The sequence below is a fragment of the Octodon degus genome, unplaced genomic scaffold, assembly GCF_000260255.1.
Source record: "Octodon degus isolate 3935 unplaced genomic scaffold, OctDeg1.0 scaffold00031, whole genome shotgun sequence".
Classification (NCBI taxonomy): Eukaryota; Metazoa; Chordata; class Mammalia; order Rodentia; family Octodontidae; genus Octodon; species Octodon degus.
In genome coordinates, this window is record NW_004524607.1 from 11,430,578 (window position 1) to 11,455,469 (window position 24,892).

Here is a 24,892-nt window from a genome sequence, read left to right on the forward strand (position 1 = left end):
CCTAGGGGTCGCGGGGCTGATGGGAGAGGGCGGGGATGTCCTCATCCCCGAACAAAGGCCCAGGGAGCCCGCCAAAAGGCTCAGGAAGAGCTGCAGGCAGCTCGAACGTGCTAGAAACGTTATCACAACACTTACCGAAATGTTTAAATCTCCATGCCCAGGGGAGCCGCCATACCGCTGTGTAGCTGAATCCACCCGCCTTCCCGGCTGCACGCACTACTGTCTCCACGCCCCGAAGCCACGTGCCCGCCTCATTGTGGACCCGCCTCCAACCTTGCGACTACTCGGAGGCTCCGCCCAGAGGATACTGTCCCACCCACTCACGCGGCCGCCCGCAGGCTATGCGGCCCCGCCTCTGATCACGTGTCACTCACCACCACCGCCCTCCCCGTGTGCGGAGCTCCTCGCGGCCACCGTAGAGGGCGTCCAGAGGCCGCTGGGACGGAAGCCGGGAAGCGCCGCCGACCGCGCCTGCTACAGCGTCAGCCCTGCGCGGAGCGCCGGCCCATGGCGGCGGCGGCGGCGGCGGCGGCGGCGATGGCGGAGCAGGAGGGTGCGCGCAATGGCGCCCGCAACCGGGGTGGCGTCCAGCGTGTTGAGGGCAAGCTGCGCGCCAGCGTCGAGAAGGGCGATTACTACGAGGCTCACCAGATGTACCGGACCCTCTTCTTCAGGTGGGCGCGGGCGGCAGCTTGCGCGGAGGCCCCGCCCCCGCCGCCGCCGCGCATTGGCCATGCCGCGGCACCCCGGGAGCTCATTGGCTCGTACCGCTGCCTGTCGCAGGCCGGCCGGAGCGGGGGCGGCAGGCGGTGAACCGCGGGCCCGGCTTCTCGTGGGCTCCCCTTCTCCCACCCCTGGCCAGGTTCCTTCCTTCCCAGCTTTTTTCCCTGAGGCCAGCTTTTTCTTTCCTGGTTTCTGCCTCCCGGGGCTAGTCGCCAGCCTTCCCTTCTCCAGCCCGGCCTCCCCTTCCACGACCTTACCGCCTCTGGCCGGGCCGTTTCCTTCCTGGCTTTTCCTTCTGGTGGCCAACCTCTGCTTTCCCTGTGCTCTCCTTCCGGGACCTGGTCTCCTCACGCCTCTTCCCCAGCCCAGCATTCCCTTTCCATGGCTCAGTCTCCTGTGGCTTCCCTGTTCTTGGCCTGGCCTTCCCTTCCCCAGCCGCCTTCTTCCTTTGCCTCCTCTTCTGTAGCCCAATCTCGCCTGGCTTGCTCTGCCACCTCCTGCACTGCCCTTCTTTTCCCCGGCCCAGCCTCCATCTTCCCTGGTCTTCCCAGCCCAGTCTGCTAACCCTAGTCAGTGTTACCTGCGCCTCCTTCTGTGGACATTCCGGTGTAAGGCTCAGGTCACAGGGTCCAGGCAAATGTTTCTGCTGCCAGTGGCCCCAGGGTAAAGGACAGCAGAGGCCTCGGCCCCTTGCACTGTGTTTGGAAAAGTAGTCTTGCTCTATGTTACTGCCCTTCAGTAAGATGCCTACCGTGGAATTCATTGTCACAGCTTGTGCGTCCAGCCTTTCTCCCATTGTGTCTCCATTTAAACCTTTTTTTTTTTTTTAATTTTTATAGACTGTATAGCTTTTTAGAGCAGTTTTTGATTCACAGCAAAATTGAGTGGAAAGTGGTTTCCATATGGCCTGTATGTACAGCACAGTGTTTCATAGGTCAGTGGCTTCCAGCTTAGTGGGACATTTTCCATAGTCACTTCCTTGGGCCTCCTGGCTTGGTGTATTCTGAGGCAGGACAGAGGTGCAGGGAAGAATGGCCACTAGCTTTATGAGCACAAGTCAGGTCATTGGGAATCTCTTTACCCCATTTCTCTTGGTGTTTGGAGTGGGCAAAGGGGGACTCATTTACATTTGGGATCAAAAGAATTAAGAGTGAGCCCTCTGGCAAGCAAGAGAGGACTGTACACTCCCAGAGCGCTGACCTGTGCTGGGGCTTGGGAGAAGGGCCTATGTGGGGCTCTTACCCTGAGGACCACAGATCTGGGAGGAAGCTTCACATCCAATTTTGAAAGATTGTCTGTTTGTCCTTAGGGTTCTGATTTGGCCATGTTTAGGGGCCCTGGGTTTAGTCACTGTAGGATTAGATGAGATACTAGTCACTAACTGTAGGATTAGATGAGATACTAGGCCATGCCTTGATCTTCAGTGACCTGAACAGCAGTCTTGTTCTGGAATTTTCTGTGTATAAACTCTTAACACTATAAATACAAACCATTTTGGTTTTATCTGGGTTTATATGGTTCTGAAAATGCCTTCATTTTTGGAAGCCTAGATTGCCTTACAAAAAAGATTTGCTCTTCTATTTAGTTAGTAACTGATCTTTTCACTTGTAGTAGAAACAAGTCCTTACTGCTGCGTAGTTAGCACTTAGTTTTAATGGGAGGTGAGCTGGACGTAAACTAACCTAAGCCCTGTTCATGACAGTGCCCCAAGTCTACCTGTTCCGGCAGGAGCGAGTCTGAGGTGCCAGGTGCAGGTGTTAACTGAGGCACTGCACCTCCCACCAGCGACCGGTTGTAATTCTGGACACTTTGCACACCTCAGGATTTGCCCTGGTGTCTGCTGTTCTTAGGTCTTGTACATAAATATTTACACAGTGATTAATCAACAGAAGTCGGTCTTCCCAAAATAAGCAAAATGTTCCTTGATTTAAATTGGCCCTTCTGTGACTAAGGATTTGCTTATTTTAGCGTTGTGACAAGTCCCTTGGTTGAGGGTGTATTTCAGCACAGGACAGTATAGTGGACAAGTTCTGCCTGCTTCACTGCCTTTGGGCTGCACATCCCAAGGCAGCTGTCACCTCAGTGTTCCACCCAGGAGGCCAAGCAAGTGAGCATAACCTTTATCATAGTCCATCCTCTGGGTGAATTCCACATGGACCACAGCCAGGCTTCGGGCATGTCATGGCCTTGGCCACTGGAGGAGTCAGAATCCCCAGATCATGCTAGTAGTTAGTGTCTTTCCACCAGTAAGTGTATATTTGCATGTTTATGTTTTAGTGTTTACATAAAAGATATGATTGGATGAGCATTGACATTTGAATGCATGTGTGAAACTGTCAAGATAGAAGAAGTTTCTTGGCTTTCCTCACCCTCTCCTGGCAATTATTACTGGCCATGTTCACCACAGATTAGTCTCTGTTTTCTAGTAGGCCGGCCAGATAGCTCAGCGGTTTAAAGCGCTGCAGGGACTGAGCCCTGTATGCTGTGCCGGCCCAGCCCTCCGAGAGGGCTCAGAGGAAGTTGAGACTGGCTGTGGTGGCATGTGCCTGAAATCCCAGCAGGAGGGATTTGGGAGGCTGGAAGCAGGAGGATCACTAAGAGTCATTTCTGTGTGGTGAGGCCCTGTAGACCCTGTACTAAATACATTAAAAAAAAAAAAAAAAGCATCGTGATGTTTTCTGGAAACTTTGAGCCATGTGCACGTAAGCTGTTTCTGTTGCTGTATTGTATACCATGGCAAATTGTACTGTTTTCATTCACTTCCAGCACACAGCAGTTTAAGGTGCAGGAGGGGAAGCAGTGGGACAGCCTAGCAGATCACTCTCTGGGTACGTGCCACCAAAGCTGGGCCATGGTCTTGTTGTACCTGACCACCTTGGAGGTTGCTCCACTGTGTCCCCATAGTGCCCATGGTGGTAGGTCTCTAGCCTTGTCTCTGTCAGGAGGATAAGAGGGTCTGTGTTAGAGGCCTGTTAGTATGTAGCAAAGCAAAAAAAAAGTGGTTTGGGGAACAGCTTTGCCAGAGTGGCCTCACTGCCATCATCCTGGCTTCTAGGGACCTTCACAATTGCTTTAAGAAAGAACCTCAATGTGGAGAAGCCAGCCCAGGAGATGTCAGGCCTGGCCTGTGGGCTCCAGCCTCTGTGGGGCTTCCCCCCATCACTGAGCCACGTGGAGAGTGGGTTACTTCACTGTGACTCTTCTGAGAATGATGTAAATTCTTGGTTATGGCCTTTACCCTTATTTTGCCTCTTGAGTCACACGTTTAAAACAGCACATGTTCTTCACTCATTGCAGCCTTTTGCCCGAGGCAGCTGTGTCTGGCAGGCAGGGCCTCAGCCCTTGAAAGAAACAGTGTCTGGCCTGGCAGCATGTACTTGTGGCCCTGTGTTGGGGCCTAGCTGTGTTGCACTTCACAGTCATTCTGTGTTACAGGGAGCTGGTTGTAGAACATCTTGTCACTGGGTGCTCACCCAGAATTGAACATACCTCCCTGCTCCCAGCTCTCTTTGATGGAAAAAGGTCATTTTCTTTATTGCCTTTTCTTTATTGCCTGAGCTGCTTGTCTTTTACAAGGTTGCCTTGATCTGGCACATGTGATTTTATAAGGTAGGGACCAGCATGTGGAAAGTTGGGATGAAAGGTGGTGGCTGCAGGATTGTGGGCTTTGGAACCTGACATTGGGCTGGGCTGGGCCGGATCAGACCAGGCCAGGCTGAGGGCATGCTGCTTTGATTCCTGGCACCAACCTGGAGGGCAGGTTTCTAGATCCCAGGAAATTGGTTCATCTGTCTCAAGAAACAATTTTTCTTTGTCTGGAATTCTAAAACGTGGTCTCTTACTAAGCCTAGGAGAGTCTAGACTTCTTCAGGTGTTATACATGAGCAAAATCAAACCAGTGCTTATCCCTGGACATAAATGTATATGGTTCTGTGTTCACAAGGGTGCAAGTAAGATTATATCCCTCTGAGTGAAGGATTCTAATATAGCCAGAGGCAGTGCCCAGCACTAGCCATATGGTAGATCCAAGAGCAGGCAGCTAATCTTCCAAGTCAGGTGCCAGCCTGAGGGGCTGCCCCTTGGTGTCTGACCACCCTTGAGAGCAGACTGACAGGACCTGAGAAGCCTGTGACCTGCTGGCTGACTGGTGGCTTCCTTCTCTGTGTGTAGGCTTTTGTCAGCTGGCCCCACTCTAGCAGCCACAACATGGGGCCCCCTGCTGGAGGCCTGTGTCCTCTGTGTGGTGGAGTGTTGTCATTGTGGGCCTTGCTACATGTGTCTTGGCATCATGGCCTGCTCTGTCTTTCCCTTGTGTTACTGCAACGTGCTCTTCTGTGATGACTTCTGACACAGCGTGTCCAGGAGTCTGGGCTCACAGGCAGAGGCTGCTCACTGGCATGGTGTTCTCTGATGATAAGATGCTACTTCTGGCCATGAGGGAAGTCATTCTGGGCCCACCTGGCCAAGTGGCCGCCACGCTTTTGGTTGTGCAGGGATGCGCCTGCCTCCCACACTTCTCATAGGCAGTGTTCACAGCACAGAGCACTGCCTGGGGCATGTTGGGGAGGCTCTGGGGGACACTGTTCCAGGGCCCAAGCTGCATGGGGCAAATTGGTAAAGTCACACTTGTCGTCACCTCTGTAGGACCCCATCATGGAGCCCCATTGTCTCTCAGCTCCTAGATGGAGACATCTGCCTCTGTTGCTCTCCATAAAGCCCCTGCCTAGGCCCCAAATCTCTGCTCTTGAAACCCAGGAGCGCTTCCCAGAAGGGGCTCCCTTTTGGTTTCGGGCATGTTGGGCAGAGGTGGGCCTGAGCTTACCAACATCAGGACCTGTGCAGCCAGAGACCTCAAGAGCTCCCGCGGGGCTGTCACAGCAGGAGGGGCTAGGCTGGAGGCCTCAGGACAGGCCACTGGGGAAGGTTCTGACTGCATCTTTGGTGAGGGCCTGCCTGGCAGGGTGGCTCTTGTGCTTTGGGAATGCTCACTTTCCACCTTGATGATGAGACTGAGGTTCCTGTAGTGCTCATTTTCACAGAGCCTTGCCCTGGCTTAATCCCTTACATGGGTGTCTGTCCTGGGCTCCTTGCTCACCACCTGCCTCTCTACAGATACATGTCTCAGAGCAAACATGCGGAGGCCCGAGAGCTCATGTACTCAGGAGCATTGCTCTTCTTCAGTCACGGCCAGGTAAGTGCTTCAGCCCTTTCTTTAGATCCTTCAACTCTGGTAGAGGTCAGGGTGGGAATGATCAGAGAAAGGCCTGGTGAAGGACAACAGGGTGTCCCTGTCCCTGCCTGCAGATAGTAGAGGGTCCTTGAGCCAGATGCTTTGCTTTCAAGGGCATATCACTTGAGGCCTGTAGTGCTCTGTGGCACAGGGCTCTGCATGCGTGTGACTGATAGGAATAGCCTTTTTCATTTGTTTGCTCCTGGGCTGGGCAACAGGTGTGTTGACAGCTGCTATATGCAGAATGAGCTTCTGCCAGCTGTTCTGAACGAATCAGGCCTTTGTTTCTAACTGTATGATTCCTGGTTTTACATGTTTATAGCAAAACAGTGCAGCAGATTTATCCATGCTGGTCCTGGAGTCCCTGGAGAAGGCAGAAGTGGATGTGGCTGATGAGCTGCTGGGTAAGGTCCCACTGCGTGGCATGCAGTCATACATACCTTCTGCCTGTGACTGTCCTGCAGATCCAGGTCATGTCACTCCATTTGATGCCTGTGCTTCGTGTGTCTGGTGCACAGAGCACATGGGCACCACGGCAGGACCTGTCCTGCTTTGAGGGCAGAGTGGGGTGAGGTGATGCTTCCTCTCCCAGCGTGGTAGTAGTTGTCCTGCCTGCACCCTGACAGATAAGTGCTGGCCAGCTGGCTGGCAAGGAGGCCTGTCCCATTGAGCACGTTGCCTACTGGATGAGGAGTGGCCTCTGTTGGCTTCTGCTGCTCTGAACCCCAGCCTGGCAGTTGCCTTGCTGCCATCCTAGCACAGCTGCCACTGGCTCCCCTGGTCAGAGTCTGTCTGTCACTTTCAGAAAACCTGGCTAAAGTGTTCAGTTTGATGGACCCAAATTCTCCGGAGCGAGTGGCATTCGTGTCGAGAGCACTGAAGTGGTCCAGTGGAGGATCTGGGAAACTGGGCCATCCCCGGCTTCACCAGCTACTGGCCCTCACGTTGTGGAAAGGTAGGCTGAGTGTCTGGAGGTGCATGGGGACAGCAGTCGTTTGCCATCACAGGCCAACATCCATCCTCCCTGGGTTCCCCAAGGCAGGGCCCTTCAGTGCATTGTCAGGACACCACCCAGCTCATGAGCACAGTCTGCCTGTGCTGGTACAGATCAGCTTTCCCTGATGGCCATACCAGACATGTCTGCTGTGGTACGAAATGGCTTGCTCATAACCTGTGGCCCTGTCGCCTGGCCCTCTAATGGCATCTTGCTCCAGGTTTTTCCTTTACACCTCATTTGCTGATGAAGTATATGTGGGATCATTCAACCAATAGGATGGGATCATGGATGTCAGTATGTTCAGCTTCGTGGGTGGAGTCAGTATGCTCAGCCCTAAGTTTCTGCTAGGTGCAGGAAGAAGTGTTAAACAGATGTTCATTGTGACTGGAATGATGTGTTGAGCAGGGTGGAAAAGGCTCATTCCCATTGGCCTCCCTGGCACTGGAAAGTGCTGGGGCCTGCCTGACACTAGAAGATTGGTGTGCTTGCTCCTTCCTCTGCAGGCCTTTGCCTGTAGCTATCAGCCAGATGGGCTGTCTAGCCTCGACTGCCGGGCACAGGTAGGGAAGAAAGTGGTGATGAGGCAGCAGTGGAGGTACACAGCGGGGCTGCCCGTCACTGGCACCTCTTGCTGTGGGAGCCTCAGGAATCCCTGAGGGTGGTTTCCTTACAGAAATGAGACAGGTGGCTGACCCCTGGATCAGCATCTGATCTAGATCTTCAGCATGTGGCCAGCCCTGGTGATGCAGAGATTTGGCTTGCCCTGCCTGCTGGCTCTCAATCCTGTGGTGGGAGAAGCCAGTCTTGGTACATGGCAGGTGGAGGGACAGTGCACTGTCAGGTAGGGTGGAGGTGCTGCCCTTCCCTTCCTCACAGTTACCTGGTTCACTGTTTCAGCCAAAACTACGAGTAGGAAGAACATTGGGTTTCAGGACACTTTGCTCCTGGAGAGTGGCTCTCACCTGTCTTGGCCTGGGCTCCTGGCCTGCCTGTAGGACTCTCTCAGTTTCCCCAGGGTGGGAGCACATCAGCAGTGCCTCTGCCTTTGTCAGCTCAGTTCTGTGAGCCACTTCCTCCACAGCCTTAGAGCAGGCTGCCAGCTGAGCCAGGACTGCTGGCTGTGAGCACAGGGAGCATGCCTTCACCAGGCTGTCTGCCCAGGCCAGGAGACCACCTCCATTTTGGGTAGGTACAGCCTGGTAGTCCTCACAGTGCTGACAGAAGCATCTTTCTGCAAAGTCCCATTTGAGTAATCAGATCAGATAGGCCCAGCATTCCTTCCAGTTGTGCCCTTGGTGTTGGTTAACATGCAGCCTTCCTCAGCTTGTAGAAACGAGGTCTCTGGTGGCTGAAGATCGTCGCCTGGTGCATTGTTTGGTCTTTGAGGTCAAGGCAGCTGGCGATGGGTATGAGCAGTACAGTACAGCGGATTACCTTATCTGTGCCTGAGCAAAGTGAGGAAGCAGTAGGGGAGCATCAGCAAAGCCTTTTGCATCTCTGCAAACTTGCTTTTACCATGTGTCTGTGTTTATGTTTTCTTCTCTTCCCTTTGCAGAACAGAACTACTGTGAGTCTCGGTATCATTTCCTGCACTCCACGGACGGTGAGGGCTGTGCCAATATGCTGGTGGAGTACTCCACCGCCCGGGGCTTCCGCAGTGAGGTGGACATGTTCGTGGCCCAGGCAGTGCTACAGTAGGTTCAAGTTCAGCATGACTGTGTAAGGCTTGTGCCCTCCAGCAGGCTACCTGTGCCCTTGCTGTGCCATGCTTACCAGAGAAGTGTTGGTTCCTGGAGGAGATGCGGAGCCCCCATGTCCTGTTGATTACCTCACTCTTAAGAAGGGGGCATGTGCTCTCCCCAGGCTGTCTTCCCAGGCCATTCCATGTGGGACGAGCTCCGTACCCTGCACTCTGTAGTCTGTTTTTGCCAGACTGCCTTGTCCCCAGCTTCCTTTCTCACAATCTACCTTGAAAGTCCTGTAACATGTACCGACTTGACAGACCTCTTGGGGCATGTCCCCACACAGGTGCCTCCTGGACATTCTTGGTATTAAGGAGACAGGTCACTGGTTGACCCCTCACTTTGCTGGGTGAGCATGTTCCCATGGTCACCTGGGAGCAGTGGGGGGACTTGCTGTTTGAAGGTGCACTGGTATTGGGTCAGAGCCCTGCATGTCCATTTTGCTGACATCTGCTGCCTTCAAAGAAAAATAGTTGCAGAAAGAAAAATAGTAGGGCATAGGATCTTACATCTTAGTCTGAGCCCATCCTGGACAACTTTGTAGGACTCTGTCTCAAAATAAGAATGGAGGGCTGGCCAGATAGCTCAGCGGATTAAAGTGCTTGCTTAGGTAGACACGGACGAGGGTTGGATCCCCGGCATGCCCCTGGGGCGTGCTGGACTGGCGATTCAGACTGGGCATGTGGCACAGACCTGTAATCCCAGCACTTGGGAGGCTGAAAACAGGAGGATCACTACTAATCCCATCTGTGTAGTGAGACCCTGTAGACCCTGAGCTAAATACATAAAAAAATAAGATGAAGAATAGGCTGGGGTTGTAGATCAGTGTGAAGAACCTGAGTTCAATAAACTTTACTACAAAAAAAGAAACTCTTAACCTAAGGGAGCCTGGCCTGGTTTTGCCACATGTAGGGCAGCTGTTCCTCCTCTGGGCTGAGCTAGGCACTGGCCAGAGCCTGCACTAGCCCTGTGCAGGCAGACACAGGCAGGTTTAAGGGACGTGCTGTGGCCTGGTATGCTGTTGACCTCCAGCAGACCACATTTCTCTCCCAAGCTGAGTGCTTCTCCTCTGAGTTGTAAAGATAACGACCTTGCTATGCACATGAGGGGCATAGAATACAGGCCTCCTGGATCTTGGCAACTCGCTGAGGCCCGCTGTGGCCTTGCCAGGTGCCAGGGAGTGCCTGCCTGGGAAGGTGCTGTTGTTGACTGAGGCCCTCCATGCCCACGGGGGCGTGGGGCTCAGCGCCCAAGTGAGCATCTCGCACCCAGGCCTTCATTAGTACGGCACCCATTGGAGTATTTTGATTTCCAGGTTTCTTTGTTTAAAAAATAAAAACAGTGCATTGGTGGTCTTCACAACATACACACAAAAGCACCCGTCGATCGAGGATGGTCCCCCTTTTGTTCAGCCCCTGCTCAATTTCATCTGGTTCCTGCTTCTGGCTGTGGATGGGTGAGTGTCCATCAGGTGCCGAGTGTGCTGTGTGTGGGTTAACACAGCCATCTGGCACTGTTCGGAGGTGTGTGTGTGAGAGAGAGGGCAGGAGGGTGATTGTGGGTCTGCACTGTTCACAGAACATCTCTGTCCCCGTCCCATTGTAGTGGCAAGCTGGCTGTGTTCACAGTTCTGTGTGAGCAGTATCAGCCGTCCCTCCGGAGAGACCCGATGTACAATGAGGTGAGGGTTCTCACTGTTGGGCTAGGTGTGGGATAGGGAAGCAGCAGAGAGGAGGGTCCACAGCCCTTTCAGCAGGGCACTCCACCTCCACCTGCTGACCACTCTTGCCTCTTGCAGTACCTGGACAGGATAGGACAGCTATTCTTCGGTGTGCCACCCAAGCAGACATCGTCCTATGGAGGTTTGCTAGGTAAGCTCATGGGGCCCCAATCCCTCTGGCTGCCTTGCGGCCCACTGAGAAGTCCCCTAAATTGAGTTCACCCCACAGGTGCTCCCTCCTGGGGCCCCCTCTGAGGCCAGGTCTCAGCTTGGGTCTGCTCTGCGTGGCGCTCCTTGGTGGGGGATCTGAGCTGAGTGCACAGCCCTTGAGTAAGACCAGCTCATAATCTGTGCATCTGGAGTGTTTCACTGCAGTGGCACCATGGGGTGCCGTGTGGCCTGGCTCTGCACATAGCCTTTGTGTTTTGACAGGCAGCGCTACCATGTGTCACACATGAAGCTGTTGACCCCTTACCTGGGGTCTTGGAGCTGGCCAGGTGTGGTGGTTTTTTTTTTTTTTTTTTTTTTAATCCCTGTGGGGTTGTTTTGGGATTTTTTGCTTTCTTTTTGTGTGACACATGGGATTGAACCGAGAGCGTTTGGACCAACCATATCCCCAGTCCTTTTTATGTTTTGTCTTGAGGGAGCATCTTGCTGTATTGCCCAGGCTGGTGGAGCACTTGGAATCCTCTGCCTCAGCTTTCCAGAGTGCTGGTCTTACTCTGCTCAGCTCTCTGGGCCCTTTGTGATGTGGGTGGAAAGTGTTAGTTGTCCTCCAGGGTGTGGCTCTGGCTTCCAGCTTGTCTCCTCCCCAGCAGAGCTGGAATATGTGCATAGGGTTAGGTACAGATGGTGTGAAGGAGGATTCAGTGTGGCCTTTGGGACCTGGAGAAGCGTCACTTGGTGACAGTGGTGACAGCTGCACAGGGGCATTGGGAGCAGTGCTGGTGTTTGTGCAGCTTCAGGCATTGGGGGCTGTGCTAGCCTGCATGCACCTGAAGCCCCCTCTGAGACGGGTTCTGTGGGTCAGCACCTGATTCCTGTTGCACTGTCTCCCTTCAGGAAACCTGCTGAGCAGCCTCATGGGCTCCTCAGAGCAGGAGGAGGGGGAGGAGAGCCAAGACGACAGCAGCCCCATCGAGCTGGACTGAGCTGCCCGGCCTGCAGGGAGATGCCTGGTCAGCGCTACCTGGATGGCTTCAGGCTCAAGGCCCAGCAGGCGGCTGCTCATCCTGGTGGCTCCTAGGCTGCAGCCGGCAAGGGCTGCCCTGCAGCATCTGTCCCTATTTATGGAAGGTGACAGAGCGCTGCATGGTGTCCTGGCACTGTGTGGCTGAGACCTAACGCAAGGCCTAGGTTCCTGCAGCAGACTGTGTCCCCTCAGCTCGATCCACAATAAAGCACAGGCCCTGCTGCGCCTCCCTCTGCCGTCCTTGTCTCTGGTTCCTTGGGGAGGGCTGTGGGACCGGTAGCCTGGTGTCCAGCACAGCCCGTGGTGTGAGCCAGGAGGCAGTGGCCACCAGACATGAGGACCGAGCTGGGCTTTCTGTGGCCCCACACACTTGAGAGCAAGTTTCTTGTTTAAATATTTTTTTTCGAATATGAGGTCATTTCGTAGTCATGGTGTCCCTCTCCCTGTTGGAACCCATGCCTGCTGGTCCTCCAGGCTGTGGGCCCCACGGTGCCCCATGTGGCCAGTGAAGCCCCTCTGCACAAGTCCAGAGCTGCAGCGCTGCTGGGCTGTGGGGGCCACGCTGCCAGTCCTGAAGTGTCATTTCAGAAAGGGGTACCGCAGAACGTGCCCTTTGTGATGCAGTATTTATTTTTATTGGGTGATGGGTTTCTCTAACCTAATGTTTTAGGTTTTAACCAAATAACCAGGAATGAGCAAATCTGTCCTTTATCACTGATAATATTCCATGTTACCAGTATAATTATAAAGGGCAACACTTTATTTTTTCACAATTAAAATAAGAGTTGTAGATTAATACACAGTGACCATGCATGGGAAGGAGGGAAATATACGTTATTTACTGTAAAAATGGATAAAGGGAGGCTTGTGTTGATGTTACGTATAAATAAATCCTTTGTACTGGCCTGTGCTGCACTGGTCCTTTCTGGTGAGCTGGGGCTGGCATGGCCCAGCTATGGGCCCAGGTGGGTGGGGCGCAGTGGGGCCTTGGTCATGCCCAGCCCCACCCTGCCCCGGGGAGGCCAGAGCCTCAGGTTCTGGGGAGTGGCAGAGTCCTGGAGGAGGTGTGTGCTGCGCTGTGGGCTGGGGTCTGTCAGCTTGCATAAGTGCAGATAATGTGCCAGTGTCAGGAAGGTGGCAGAAATTAATTGGCTGTGATTTTAGAAATAAGTGTAATTTTATTGAAATCAAACCCACCAGGTAATATGTCAGCTCCATAGAGCAGACTACCTGTCATTTCTGGACTCACGGGACAGTGCCCTGAAAGGGACTGGGACAGCTGGGGACAGGCACAGAAGGAGCCAGGCTGGAGCACCCCATTCTCCTGAGATTCTGGTTTTGAATCCATGAGTTAGGCCCCATACTTGATGTATTAGGGATCAGTTTAAGCACAGTTCACATTGTGTGCATACATAGGATTGACCCTAAGTGAGCACACAAAAAGCCAGAGCCCAGGGACCCGCCCGTCTGCACCACCCCGCTCGTTACCCCTCCCCCACAAACCTCAGGACACATCCTTGTAAAGTGCCAAGTTTATTGTGGCATTGGTGTGCTCACGACCATGTGGCAGGGAGATGGCATCATCCCTAGGCCCTGGTCCAGACTGCAGTGGTGTCACCCTGTCGAGGGCGTGTGCCCAGCACCCCATGACGCCCTTCCAGGGGCTGTGGTTTCCGACCTCTGAAAAGTTCATCCCCAACCATTCACAGGCTTGTTCTGTGGCTTCTTTAAAAAATGTTGCTAGTGCCAGGTAGCATACGGGTTCCTCAGCATGCACAGCCAGCCATGCATGTGGCCATGTGTGTGCACACATGAACACGTGCAGACACGCCACCTGCATGCCACATAGCCAAAGTGGGGATGTCTGGGTTGGCCCTGTGGTTGTGTAGATGCAGGGCTGAGGCCTGGTTTCTCACCCAGACTCGGCATCTGAGAACCTGGCTGGTGTCTACAGAAGCTGCAGCCAGTCAACCTGGTGAGCACTGCCCAGGTAAACCCCAGCCACTACCAGGGGTGGAGGGTGTTGTTCCTACTGATGTCACCAGGGCAGTCACCTTGGGATCCCCAGGTGGGATTGGATGACCTCTGCTTCCCCAGGGCCTATTTCCTCACTGAGAAGGAGGACACGAGGGCCAAGGAGCCCAGGCTGTCTGCAGGGTACCTGTGCACCCCCCCATCTTACCCCGCTTCTGGGCTCCTGACCCAGGCTGCAGACCTTGTCTGACATGCCAAGGCTGGAGGAGGCCTTGGAGGGCCTGCCTTGAAAGAGGCACCCCAGGACCCCTGCCATAATCCTAGAAATAGGTCAGTGTGGGCACCGGGATGGCTAGGGTAGGCACACCCTGGGGGCTGCCACTTCCTCAGGGTTGCAGCTCCTCCTATATGATAGGCAGGGCACCCCAGTTCAGGCTCAGGAAACATGGGCCTGCCATGGCAGTCTGTCCCACTGTACCCATGTGGAAGCTGTCAGTTTGCCCCCTCCCCCCACCTACACACAGAAGGGACCATGCCAGAGCCACACTTTATTCTAGGACGTGACGTGGGCACAGGACACCAGCTCAGGAGACCTCCCAACTCCCTGGGGCAGGTGCTTCCCTGCTGTGCGCTCCACCCTGGCTGTCCTGGGTGACCAGGATGCAGCACGGAAGGAGATCAGGTGAGAAATAAATACAAGGTGGCTTTAACTACTGGCCTGCCAGCAGCAAGCAGGGCCCAGCTGGGGGAGCTAGGCTGCAGGGTTGCCCTGCCCCTGGGGGGCCATCATCCTAAAGGGCTCAAAGACCACAAGGCCAGGGCTGGTGGGCATGGGTTACCTGCCAGGCCAAGCACCAAGCTGGGCACCAGATGCCCTGGCGTAGCCCTGGTTGAGCCCCTGGCCCTCCTGCCCCAGGCCAGGTGCCCAGGAGCGCTGGGACTCAATCCAGGGCTGGGATGTGTGTGCACACATCCTCAGTGGACCCGTGACCGACACAGCAGGTGCTCAATAAATACTTGTTGAGGTGGGGAGGGGAGGCATGCGGCAGGCCCTAATCCCCAGCAGCCCAGCTGAGGTCCCATTCCAAGGCCTGGTGTAACCTCTGGCTGGGCTGGGAGCAAGGAGTTAGTTGAGCCGCCCTCACTAGGGGTGGGCAGGGAGGGGTGTGGGTCGGCCAGGCATGGTCAGCAGCAACGTTGACGGGGCTGAGGTTGCCTACGACGAGGTTCCAGAGACTCACATCCTAGCAGCCAAAGCTGAGGCCCTACCTGGCCATTCTTGCCTGTTCCAAGGAGCAGGGGCTGGCTGGGGCAGCTGGCTACCTCCTTGCCAGCCAGTCATGTGAGTCCAGCGTCCTCAGGCCTTGGATGTCTCTTGCTAGGGCTTATGCTTGAAGTGGGCTTCCACTGCAGATAACAAGTGTCCACCCATGTCAGAGTGGCTACTCCCATGCTACCTACCTGGCCCCCATCCAGCACAGACCTCCAGCCACAAGGTGTAGTCATAGCCTCTGCATGCCTGCTCTCACCTGCATACTCCTGGGGCAGCATGGGCCTGTCCACCACCCTCTGGAAGGCCTCCACCCACTCCTTCCGGTCAGCCTCCGTCTCACAGGTGAACAGGAACTTTCGGTCGGGTGTAACAATGGTGATGCCATGTGGCCAGTGGTAGCCCTGGGTGGATGGCGGGAGCCCCTCCAGCACCGTGTAGCCGCTTTCCTTGCTGCCAATGAAGACCTCCCCTCGGGCGAAGGCATCCTGCAGGGGCCAGGCTGGAGCTTGGGCTGGGCACCTCCCATCCCTGGAGCCCAGCCCACATGGGCAGGAAAGGGACCTGGCAGGTCTCTAGGTAGGGCTGCTTCTCCATGCCCCACTGTCCTCAAGGACCCTGGGAGATGAGCCTCCCCCTCAGCAGCAAGTCCTGTCAGCCTACCAACCTCCTGCGGGGGTGGCAGGCAGACCCTCCTTACCAGGGGGTCTTTGAAGTACATGAGCCTCCGGTCATCCATGGTGAACCAGCGCTTCCGGAAGCCTTCTGTTTGCTGTGGTTGGGAGGGCAGGTGACCAGCTGGCCGGGTGCAGTGGCCCTGCCCACCCGGCACAACTCACTGGGAGGGCGGGGCCTCACTGGGCCATGCTCTGCCTGCCACCCAGCTGCACAGTGGGCGTGGCCGGTGCTGTGTCCCCAGGTACAAAGCTCACACCTGCACCTCCCCAGCAGCACCTGTGCTGGCTATGGGCAAAGGGTCCCTGTGGGGAAGGGCAGCCAGGGCTGTGGTCCCTGTTGGCTGGGAACCTGTTGAGACACACGCGAGCTCGGCCATTCAGTACAGTAGTGAGAGGGTGCTGGTGCTCTAGCCCAGGCTCACTGTGCCCTGCTCTATCCCAGGAACAAGCAGGAGAACTGTGGACTGGGGTGTGGCCGAGGCAGCCCCCACCCCCATAGACCCACCTTGGGCCCTGTCTTCTCCATGTAGCCTTCCTTTAGGTAGTTTCGGGACAGCTTCGGCACCAGCTGGGGGGACCAAATGTTCAGACAGCATGAGAGGCATCCGGCCTGTCCCCTTGGAAGCTGAGCCCCACCTTCCCCAGGGTCAGGGACACCCATCCCCCAGCCATGCTCCACCCCTTTGCCTGGCACGGCCACCTGCCTTCCTCCCTTGCCCTGCTGCCAACTGGCTTTTGCCCCTGCCTGTCCTGCACTGAAGATGACTGGTCACTTCAGGGGTGGCTGGGGCCTTGTGTGTCCTTGGTCACCCTAGCCCAGCCTGGGGGACAGGGACTGAGATGTTCACAACCCCTCACCATGACCTCAGGGTAGCTACTCACGTCCATGTCACTGGCCCCTGGAAAGGCCACCTGCAGGTAGTGGAAGCGGGCGGCCCGAAGCGCGTTGAACCAGTCCACCATCTCCTGGGGGCAAAAGACTCTGTGAGCCATGGACTCTGCTGTCCCTCCAGGCCATCCTGGCACAGGGCTGTGGGGGACAAGCTCCAGTGCCCCACCAGGCTACACCACAAGATGGCCCACAGAGAAATCGCGTAGGGGTTAGGGGCGCTGCAGTGGCGCTGGCCAGCCTCTCCATGACTATCACACTGGTGTGCGGCTTTACTTGCACACAGCTTGGCCCAGCAGCCCTAGCTGTCTCTTTCCCACACCCCATGCCTAGGACTGCCCCTCCTTGCAGGGAACCTGGAGCCCCTGGCCCCCATGGAGGACCCCTGCCCTGCCCCCAGCTCTTGGCCACCCACCACCTCCCCACCCTGGTATTTCAACATTGTTGGCCAGTACCCGCCCTACTGTCCAGCAAAGGCCAAATGCCAGACATCCCAGCTATCGTTGTCAGCACCTGGGCTGCCTCCCTGAACCCTGCTTGGGGTCCCTGCTGCCCACTGGCCCCATGCTGCAGATCATCACGCTGACCTCTCGCTGTGTCGCCTTCACCTGACTTCAGTCATCACTTCCCTCACCTTAAAGGGCCCCCTCTGGTCTGTTCTTGCCAAGCCCCAAAGTGTCCCGGCTGCACAGGCCAGATTCTGTGTGTGCCACTGCTGCAGCCCCCAGCTCACCCAGTGCCCCTCACTCCTGATTTCCAAACAGGCCCTGACCCTTGGCCCCAGGCTCTGCCCAGCCCCAGGAGGAAGGCAGGCGCTTTCCTCACCATGGTAACAGATGGTTAATGTTCAGGTCAAAGATGCTGCTCCCATCTTTCACTTGGGCGCCTACATCTGCCTCCCTTGCCCATGTGTCTCTGCCCTGTCCACGGCCTTCTCCAGACCACAGCACATCCACAAGTTTCCCTGGCCACAGTCGTCCTTAGAGGAAGGGACACAGGCCCCAGCCTGCACAGAGCCTGTGCCTTAGAGTCCTGTTTGTCTTGGCTGCGGCCTTCCTCAGGAAAGTGAAGACAGAGGCCTCTGGGTGAAGCTGACAGCTACTCACACCAAGAGATCCTTGGTGCCTGCTCAAGGCCTAACCAGAGATGGGGGAGAGCAGGGCGGCTGGAGGGAAGCCATGGAAGTAGGGGTGCCAAGCAGAAGGGTTGAGCAACACCGATGCCCCCCACCCCAGCTCTGGTGCAGGGCTGGTATCCCGTCTGACCCCAGGACAGTAGGGAGGTGTCACAAGGAAGACAGCAGACAACACAAACAGAACTAGCAGCTAAGAAACTAAGATGCTTTTCAGAGATAAACTCTCGAAGAAGACCATTCATCATGAAACAAGAGCTACCGAAACAGGAACAGGAACTACCTGAGCTCTGAAAGGACTTTGCAAAGGTGAAAGTTCAACCCGAGCACAGTGGCGTGAGCCTGTAATCCCAGCACTTGGGAGGCTGAGGCAAGAGGACTGCTGCAAGTCCAAGGCTACCCTGGGCTAACTATACAGTGAACCCCTGTTTCAACAAAACAAAAAAAGAAAAGAAAATACTCCTGACCCCAGAAGGGGCCACCCGGCCCAAGGCCACCAAAGCAGACCTGACTGAGCCATGTTCCAGCAAACAGCACAAGTGAGCTCAGTTGGGAGGGAGAATGAGCCCCAACCCACATTCTCCATGCTGGGTGGGAACTGCAGCCACGTCTGGGCCTGGGGGGCAGGCCCCGTGACAGGATGTACAGTGTCCACAGGGGATACAACTGTGACAGTGGGAACCGAGTGTGTGTGGGAGAGAAAGTGGCCACAATCATAGTCACGTATCGTGAACATGCGAGGCAGGTGAGCCCAGCCAGACCTTGTCCTCCCTGCTGGATGGTGCCAGAAGGTGCTGAAGCTGACAAATCTGGCTGCCGGGCAAGTGTGGGACCGACAGGTTCAGGCTGCGCAGAATCAGAGCAGCAGACTAGGGTGCAGTCCGGCACGGCCTCCCAGCCTGAGACAACCCCCAGCCCCACATGCTACTGATGAAAACAGACAGGGGCCCCTGCTGGGCCTGCATCCTCCCAGGACAGGAGGGGCCCATCATCTGTGGGGATGGGTGGGAGGGGGTGACCCTCCTGTACCCCAGAGATGTTGGCAGGCAGCCTCGAGGCAGGACCATGTCCCCACCAGGTGCCTGTACCCATGCCCACCTTCCCATCCTCGTGGTAGACAAAGATATTGCGGGTGCTGTTGTCCTTTAGGTAGGTGACCTGTAGGCCATGAGGGTGGCCGATTTTGGCTGGCTGGAAGGTTGCATTCAGGTGCTCGATCTTCATGATGGCCTTGGGCTCCTTGGCCTACAAAATAGGATAATTCTGAACCCAGGGGAGTAGGGGCCACTGTCCAGGCCAAGGGCAGAATGGGCACTGGACTGGCAGCCCCTGTGTGCTGTGGACCAGGTGCATTACTGAGCCTCACAGAGCTGTTTCTTGTAAGCCTTGGAAACAGCCCTCCCTCCCTGGGGGTGAGAACAAATGGCCCCATGGGATAGCCTCCATCTCTGGGTTCTGTCCCCATCCTGTACCCTTTGCTCTCCCTCTGCAGAGCCCTAGCACATGACTCTCCAGTCAGTGTGCCACCTGTGGTGTGGCCCTGAGGTCCAATAGGGACACAAAGCCAGGCCCAGAGACAGAGCCCAGCCAATGTGGTCTCCTTGTTCAGACCACTGTCCCCCAGGCAAGTGATAGTCCTTATACTTCCTCCCTGCTAGGCCCCAAATCAAGGTGCTGCCTGGCCACTCCAACCCTGAATGAGGGCACAGATTCCAGCAGCCCACCTGATACCAAGGCTGGGGTGGGTGCAGGAGGCCAGGGGCTCTGTCATCACCACCCAGCATGGCACTGGGCCCCAGGACACTCTTGATGGATACTGGCAGAATGGATGATGGGCCCCTGGGGGACCCAGCCAGAGCTCCTGACTCCCAGGGGTGCCCCATCCTTGCAACAAGGGTCCTACAGCAAGGGCATCGACACAAGCAAGCCCTGTTGAGGACAGGTTGTGTGGCCCCAGAGTGGAGGTTGCACTTCTCTGAGCCTGGCAGCCTGGACACAGGATGGCTGGGATGCCCCTTCATGGGGCAGGTGTGGCAGAGCCAGCTCACATCTGTGCATCTGACCAGGCCACCCGAGGTCACCACCTCTACCACTACCCTGTGTTGGGGCCTTAAGCAAGCAGTCTAGGGGAAAGGCTGGGCCAGGGCTCCCCAGCATGTGTGCTGCTTGGGAAGATGGCAGACCAAGCTGTTGTCCTTTGGCTACCTCGGGCCTGAGTGTCCCCACTGAGGAGAGACTGCCTGTGTGACCCCAGTACCACCCAGTCCAAGAGTTGGGTGGTGGTGGCCCGCTGTGTGCATGTGGGTGTCCCTTCCAAAGTGGAGCATTCCCAAGGGTGGCTCCCATTCAGGGGCCAACACTGAGTGGAGGCAAAGGACCCCTCAGGATGCCCCACCCCTGCCTGAGCCTGGCTTACATCATTTTTGTTAAAATACTTCAGGGCCCCTTCTCTCTCTGTCAGCACGAACTTCCGGCTTAAAAACTGCCCGTTGTCCCGGCCTCGCTTCCAGAGAAGGCCTTCACGGTACCCTGAAAGAATGGACAGGGTGTCAGAGGGTTGGCCACAGCCCAGCTTGAGAAGGAGACAGGTTGGGGGGGCTCTCTGCCAGCTGGGTTGGGTAGGGCCATCCTGCTATGGTGACCTCCCTTGGGCGCCAGCCCAGCTGTTCCCTCCTACTGGCAGCAGGATGTTCTGTAGACACAGGGAGGAAGAACAGAAGGTGCCCCAGATCACCCAAGAAAGAGAGGCCTACTTCTCCCCTGCCACACAGTGGTGTCCCCAAGCCCCCACCTATTTTACTCCAGGGATGCTCCTCCCATAGCCTCTCCAGCCCTCAGGCTGTGGGCCTGTATGTAATGGGGAGGGTCCTTCAGGGGAGTCCCTGACAGTGTCTCACACCTGCTGGACCCTGGGCTGAGGCCTGTCCATCACCCTGCACCCCTGGTCACAGCCAGGGTCCCACTTCCCACAAGGTGTCACTGAAGGAGGTGAGGAGACCTTGACTGAGACAGGGTGGGGGCCTGCATCACCATCACTACCCAGAAGCCGCAGAGCCATGGTTGAGGCACCACACGGCCCTGATACCAGAGACCAGACACTGTGTTCCCTGCTTTCTGACACATGTGGCTGTAAGGAGGCGGCAGCCTGGGGTCAGGCAGGAGCTGCTGGCACCCTGAGGACTATCCCTCTCCTGTCTCAGAGCATAGCTGGGCACAGCCCGCACCCTCCTGCCATGATTCAGGAGACCTGGCCCTGTGGAAACCCATGGAGAGGTTGATATGCTTCTGTAACCCTCCTCCCCCAGCCACCAAATGTCCTGGAGTCCAAGTTGGGCCAACTTGGAATGTTTATTGACCAACTAAATGAGCACCAAGCCCAATGGGCTTCTTCAGCGTCTGAACTCCGGACAGCACTCAGCTAAGTGTGTATTGACACCAGCGAGTTTAGGGGTAACAATATCCCTAGTAGCTCCTGGTTATACAGATAGCCGGGCCTGGAAGACACTGGACACACTACCTCATGACCACTACCACATGACCTCATGTGTTCCTCCAGTCTGTACCCACAGTTCCTTTCTCCATAGGGTCTCCTACCCCTGGTCCAAGTGCCATAGGGAGAAAGGAACTGTGGGTACAGACTGGAGGAACACATCCATGATCCCCTGCACTCCAGCCCACCAGGCCAGTGCTCAAGCCTGGTAAATGCCAGCCCCTGCCATGCTACACCCACAGTTCCCAGCAGGTGGCAGCAACAGCTTGGGGAGCAAGCAGGCGCAGCGCAGGACCGGGGATCCAGCTGCCTCTGTCCCCTGCTACCCTTAAGGGGCTCCGTGGGGCGGAGGGCTCTGGAGATCCTCGGGTCCAGACTCGGCTCAAGGATGCAGGGCAGATGGTGCCAGCCACCCATCTGTCTGCCATTCCTGACAATCAGCCATCAGGAGCCTCAATTCAACCCTGTGATAGCAACACAAGCAGTATTTTTGGAAGGTGCTGGCCAGAGTCCCTGGCTGGGCCCTACCCTTGTGTCCAAACCTCTCAGAGTCTCAGGCTCCTTGGTGACAGGGAGTATGGTTGGCCTGGGGCTGAAAGGCATGGTCAGCAGGGCCTGGCCAAGCTCGGGTCTCCTACCCCTGGTCCAAGTGCCTGCAGGTGCCTGGCTGGCCCAGGCAGAGGCAAACACTTCCCTCAGCAGGGACTGGACCCTTACAGCAAGGCCCACACCATGAGGAGATTGTGGAGAGGTGGAAACAGCCCCACAATTCCCCGCATCTTCAGTCATGACAAAGCACCGCCTGCACTGGGACAGCAGGCCACACCTGGCCACAGGCGCAGGTCACCCACGTGGCCTCCTGCAGGGTTTCAGGGATGAGAGGTGCAGTGTCCTTGAAGGCAGGCAGATGGTTTCTTCTTTCTTGGCAGTACTTAAGACTGAACCTGGACCTTCACGCTGAGCTACATCCTCAGCCTTTTTTATTTTTTCTAAGTTGCCCTGACTGGATTGGAAATTAAGACCCTCCTGCCTCAGCCCTCGGGTGCTGAGATTGTAGGCCTGTGTCACCATGCCGGGCTCAGGCTGGTAGTTTCTTAGACTGACACAAGCTTACTAGTAAAAATCCAGGTGGGAAGGCCATGCTCACACAGTGGCTGCCCACTGATACGCAGGTGGTTTCCCTCTATCTGCACAAAATGGAAATGACCTCATGTCCCTCAGCTGGGAAATGGATGCCAATAGCACCCCCATGCCATGGAAACTATCCTGCAGCCCGACCTGTGGGCTTAGGGAGAGGAGCTGGCTTGGAGCTGCAGGGTGGGGAGGGCCCTGCAGGATTTGTGGGAAACACTGGGGCTCTGCATCCTCATTTGTCTCAGCTCCCAGAACTGTACTCTAAATAGGATATGCAAAGTATATGTAAATCATGCCCCATGTATATAAATTGCACAGTATATTTAAGAAACCAAGGCAGGGAACCACACAGCCGGCTCTTAGTGTGACAATGAGGCTGGCTGTGTGTGGTGAGGGGCCAGTGTGGCCTTCAGTGCCGAGGGCTCCTGGTCCCCCATGTCCCTGACTCTCTTGCCAGTGGGCTGCCCCTGTAGAGAGTGGCCATGGCGGCCTCTGGCTTCCGGCAACTCCTGCCTGACCTCTGATCAAGTCAGAACTTGGGGCTGGCTGTGCCTCAAGGGCTCCTGGGGCTACGGGCAGAGCCTATGAGACTTCTGGCTATACCCCGCCTGCCATTGCAGCCACCCAGGATCCCTCCCTGCTGCCTGAGGCAGGGCTTCAGGGCTCCTCCCATGTCCCCAGAGGATGCTAAAGCCAGGGACTCAAGCTGGTGGGGAGGGGCATTCCAGAGGCTGAGGCAGGAGGATTCTTGAGAGTTTAAGACCAGCCTGGGGCTACAAAGTGAGCTCAAGGCAACCTGAAATGCATAGCAAAACCCTCTCAAAAACGACCTGGGATGCCAGAGATATAGCTCAGTGGCATAAGCATGCAAGGTTCCAAGTTCAGTTCCCATTGCTGAAAAGAAAAAAAGCCAGGGACCATGCCCTTTGGGGGCAGGGGCTCTGCCACTGGCCTGGGAGAATCTGGCAGTGACAATGAAGTTCTGAGAGCACAGGGCCAGAGGGCTGAAGCTCAGTGGCAGGCCGTCTCTGAGCTGATTGCAGAGGTGAGGTCTCCTTAGTCTGTGGCCCTGCCCCCCAGACGGCCTGGCTCTATAGTCACACAGGGGGGCAGAGTCAGGGGCTCACAGCTAGCCACAACCCCTACCACCGCCTCATCCTAGCTCTGGCCCTTCCTGGGCATCAGGTCTCTCTTACTAGACAGCTGAGCAGAGGACTGAACGGTCCTCTGGGCCAACAAATCCTAGACATACCCACTGTGCCAGCACCTCACAGGCCGGAGGGCAAGATGACCCAGGTCACTGCCCACTCCTCCTCAAGGCTCAGGGACAGTGGGACAGATAGGGACACCAACCCCAGCAGCCTGGCTGTATCACCTTTTTTCTACAGTACAGCTGGGGAAAGTGAGGCCAGAGCAGGGTCCTGTCCCTCACCCAGAGAGCCACAGCCCCATCCTACCACCCTGTTTGCCCTGTGACATGCAGGGGGAGATAAGGCTGGGGGAGATAGCCATCCTGGGACATCCCTGCCTGGCACAACCAGGCAACTGGGGAGGGCCATGGTCAGCCAAGGGGAGGGAGAGGCTAAGAGGGGCCACCCCAAGGACCTGGCCAAACTGTGGGCAGGAAGCCATGCTTGTGCCCTGACAGCGCGGGCATTGTCTGGCCCGTGAAAGGCTACCATTGAGGCCCAGCAGAGGCAAGGAGGCCTAGGGAGGGAGAAGGGCTCTGTCACAGGGTCACCTCCGAAAGCAGGGCTTGGGAGGGGCAGGCAAGGACCCCACACCACCCTACATCTCCAGCTGTTGGGAGAGCATTGTATGCCTCCAACAGAACCACGAGCTTGGCCGGGGCTATCCAGAAGCAGCAGTGTGGACACCAGCCTGCCGCCACCGTGCCAGGGCTGCAAACTGCACAGGGACAGAAACCTTCTGGACTTCTGAACCCCTATATCTACCATAGGGTGCAGCTCACCCTCAGAGCCACCCACCAACTTCTCCCTCGGCCCAGGCCAGGAAAGGGCAGCCCGTTCCTGGCCACAGTCCCTCCCCAGTGCCCTGTGGACAGAGCTCCCCAGAAGCCCCTGTGGCTGGCAGCATGTGGGAGACCGCATGGGCCACCAGTGCCTGCCTGACCCCTTTCCCCATCACTGGACCGCACTTGTCTCCCTAGAAACAGACCATCCAAGCCCCACATGGGAGCACAGTGTACTCAGGCCCCAGGCCTGCCCAGAATCCTGTCCCTATGATGGAGGCAACAGCCTGACACCCCCAGAGTGTTGGTGGCTACAGGCCCTAGAGACCTCCAGCCTGGAGCTGATACTTGGTCTCCAGCTCCATAAGGCTCCATTGGTAGGAGGTGTCCAGCTGGGGACGTGCAGGGCAGGGAACAAGAATGCAAAGTTGGTGGCAACTAGTATGCTAGGACCCCAATGCAAGACAGTGTTGTTTGATCTTCTGAGCCAATTTTAGACTTGAAGGAAAGTTGCAAAAATAGCACATGCCACAGAATGGACAAACATCATCTTCCATGACAGAAGCCAGAAGCAGAGACCCTGTTGCCTGCCTCCATCACGAAGCACCTAGGAAAGCCATCTGTGGGGACAGAGCAGGGGCAGCTTGGCTGTCAAGGTCTCTTCTGGGATGTGAAAGTCGAGCACCACTCAGCATGCTGGACACTGGGGTGGGAGGATCTGCAGTGGGTGGCTTAGTGACACTGTCACCA

The 24,892-nt window shown here is 56.2% G+C and overlaps 2 protein-coding genes across 7 annotated transcripts in view; one reads left to right on the forward strand and one right to left on the reverse strand.

Annotated features, from left to right (window-relative positions):
• The first annotated feature begins 385 nt into the window (after positions 1-385).
• Get4 (golgi to ER traffic protein 4) lies at positions 386-12,509 on the forward strand. Of its 3 annotated transcripts, none has more exons than XM_004629585.2 (9): positions 386-674; positions 5,836-5,914; positions 6,276-6,357; positions 6,759-6,908; positions 8,506-8,644; positions 10,008-10,148; positions 10,298-10,373; positions 10,491-10,563; positions 11,475-12,509. In XM_004629585.2, exons 1-9 carry the CDS (start codon positions 508-510, stop codon positions 11,561-11,563), a joined length of 996 nt encoding a protein of 331 aa, XP_004629642.1. In that variant the 5' UTR covers positions 386-507; the 3' UTR covers positions 11,564-12,509. The 3 variants fall into 3 exon arrangements, with proteins under 3 accessions (XP_004629642.1, XP_023569242.1, XP_023569243.1); XM_023713475.1 differs by lacking the exon at positions 386-674 and adding an exon at positions 785-862; XM_023713474.1 differs by lacking the exon at positions 6,759-6,908 and having other exon boundaries at positions 427-674.
• A 1,602-nt stretch (positions 12,510-14,111) lies between these two features.
• Adap1 (ArfGAP with dual PH domains 1) overlaps positions 14,112-24,892 on the reverse strand; it is a 38,356-nt gene continuing 27,575 nt past the window's right edge. For 3 of the 4 annotated variants that reach the window (XM_004629586.2, XM_023713427.1, XM_023713426.1), the window contains exons 5-11: positions 19,963-20,075; positions 18,645-18,791; positions 16,408-16,491; positions 16,031-16,093; positions 15,549-15,620; positions 15,108-15,336; positions 14,112-14,985 (exon numbers count right to left, since the gene is read on the reverse strand). In XM_004629586.2, the coding sequence (XP_004629643.1) occupies positions 14,957-14,985; positions 15,108-15,336; positions 15,549-15,620; positions 16,031-16,093; positions 16,408-16,491; positions 18,645-18,791; positions 19,963-20,075 (737 nt within the window). In that variant the 3' untranslated portion in view covers positions 14,112-14,956. The remainder of the gene's footprint in view (positions 14,986-15,107; positions 15,337-15,548; positions 15,621-16,030; positions 16,094-16,407; positions 16,492-18,644; positions 18,792-19,962; positions 20,076-24,892) is intronic. The other variant, XM_023713425.1, reaches the window with a different exon arrangement.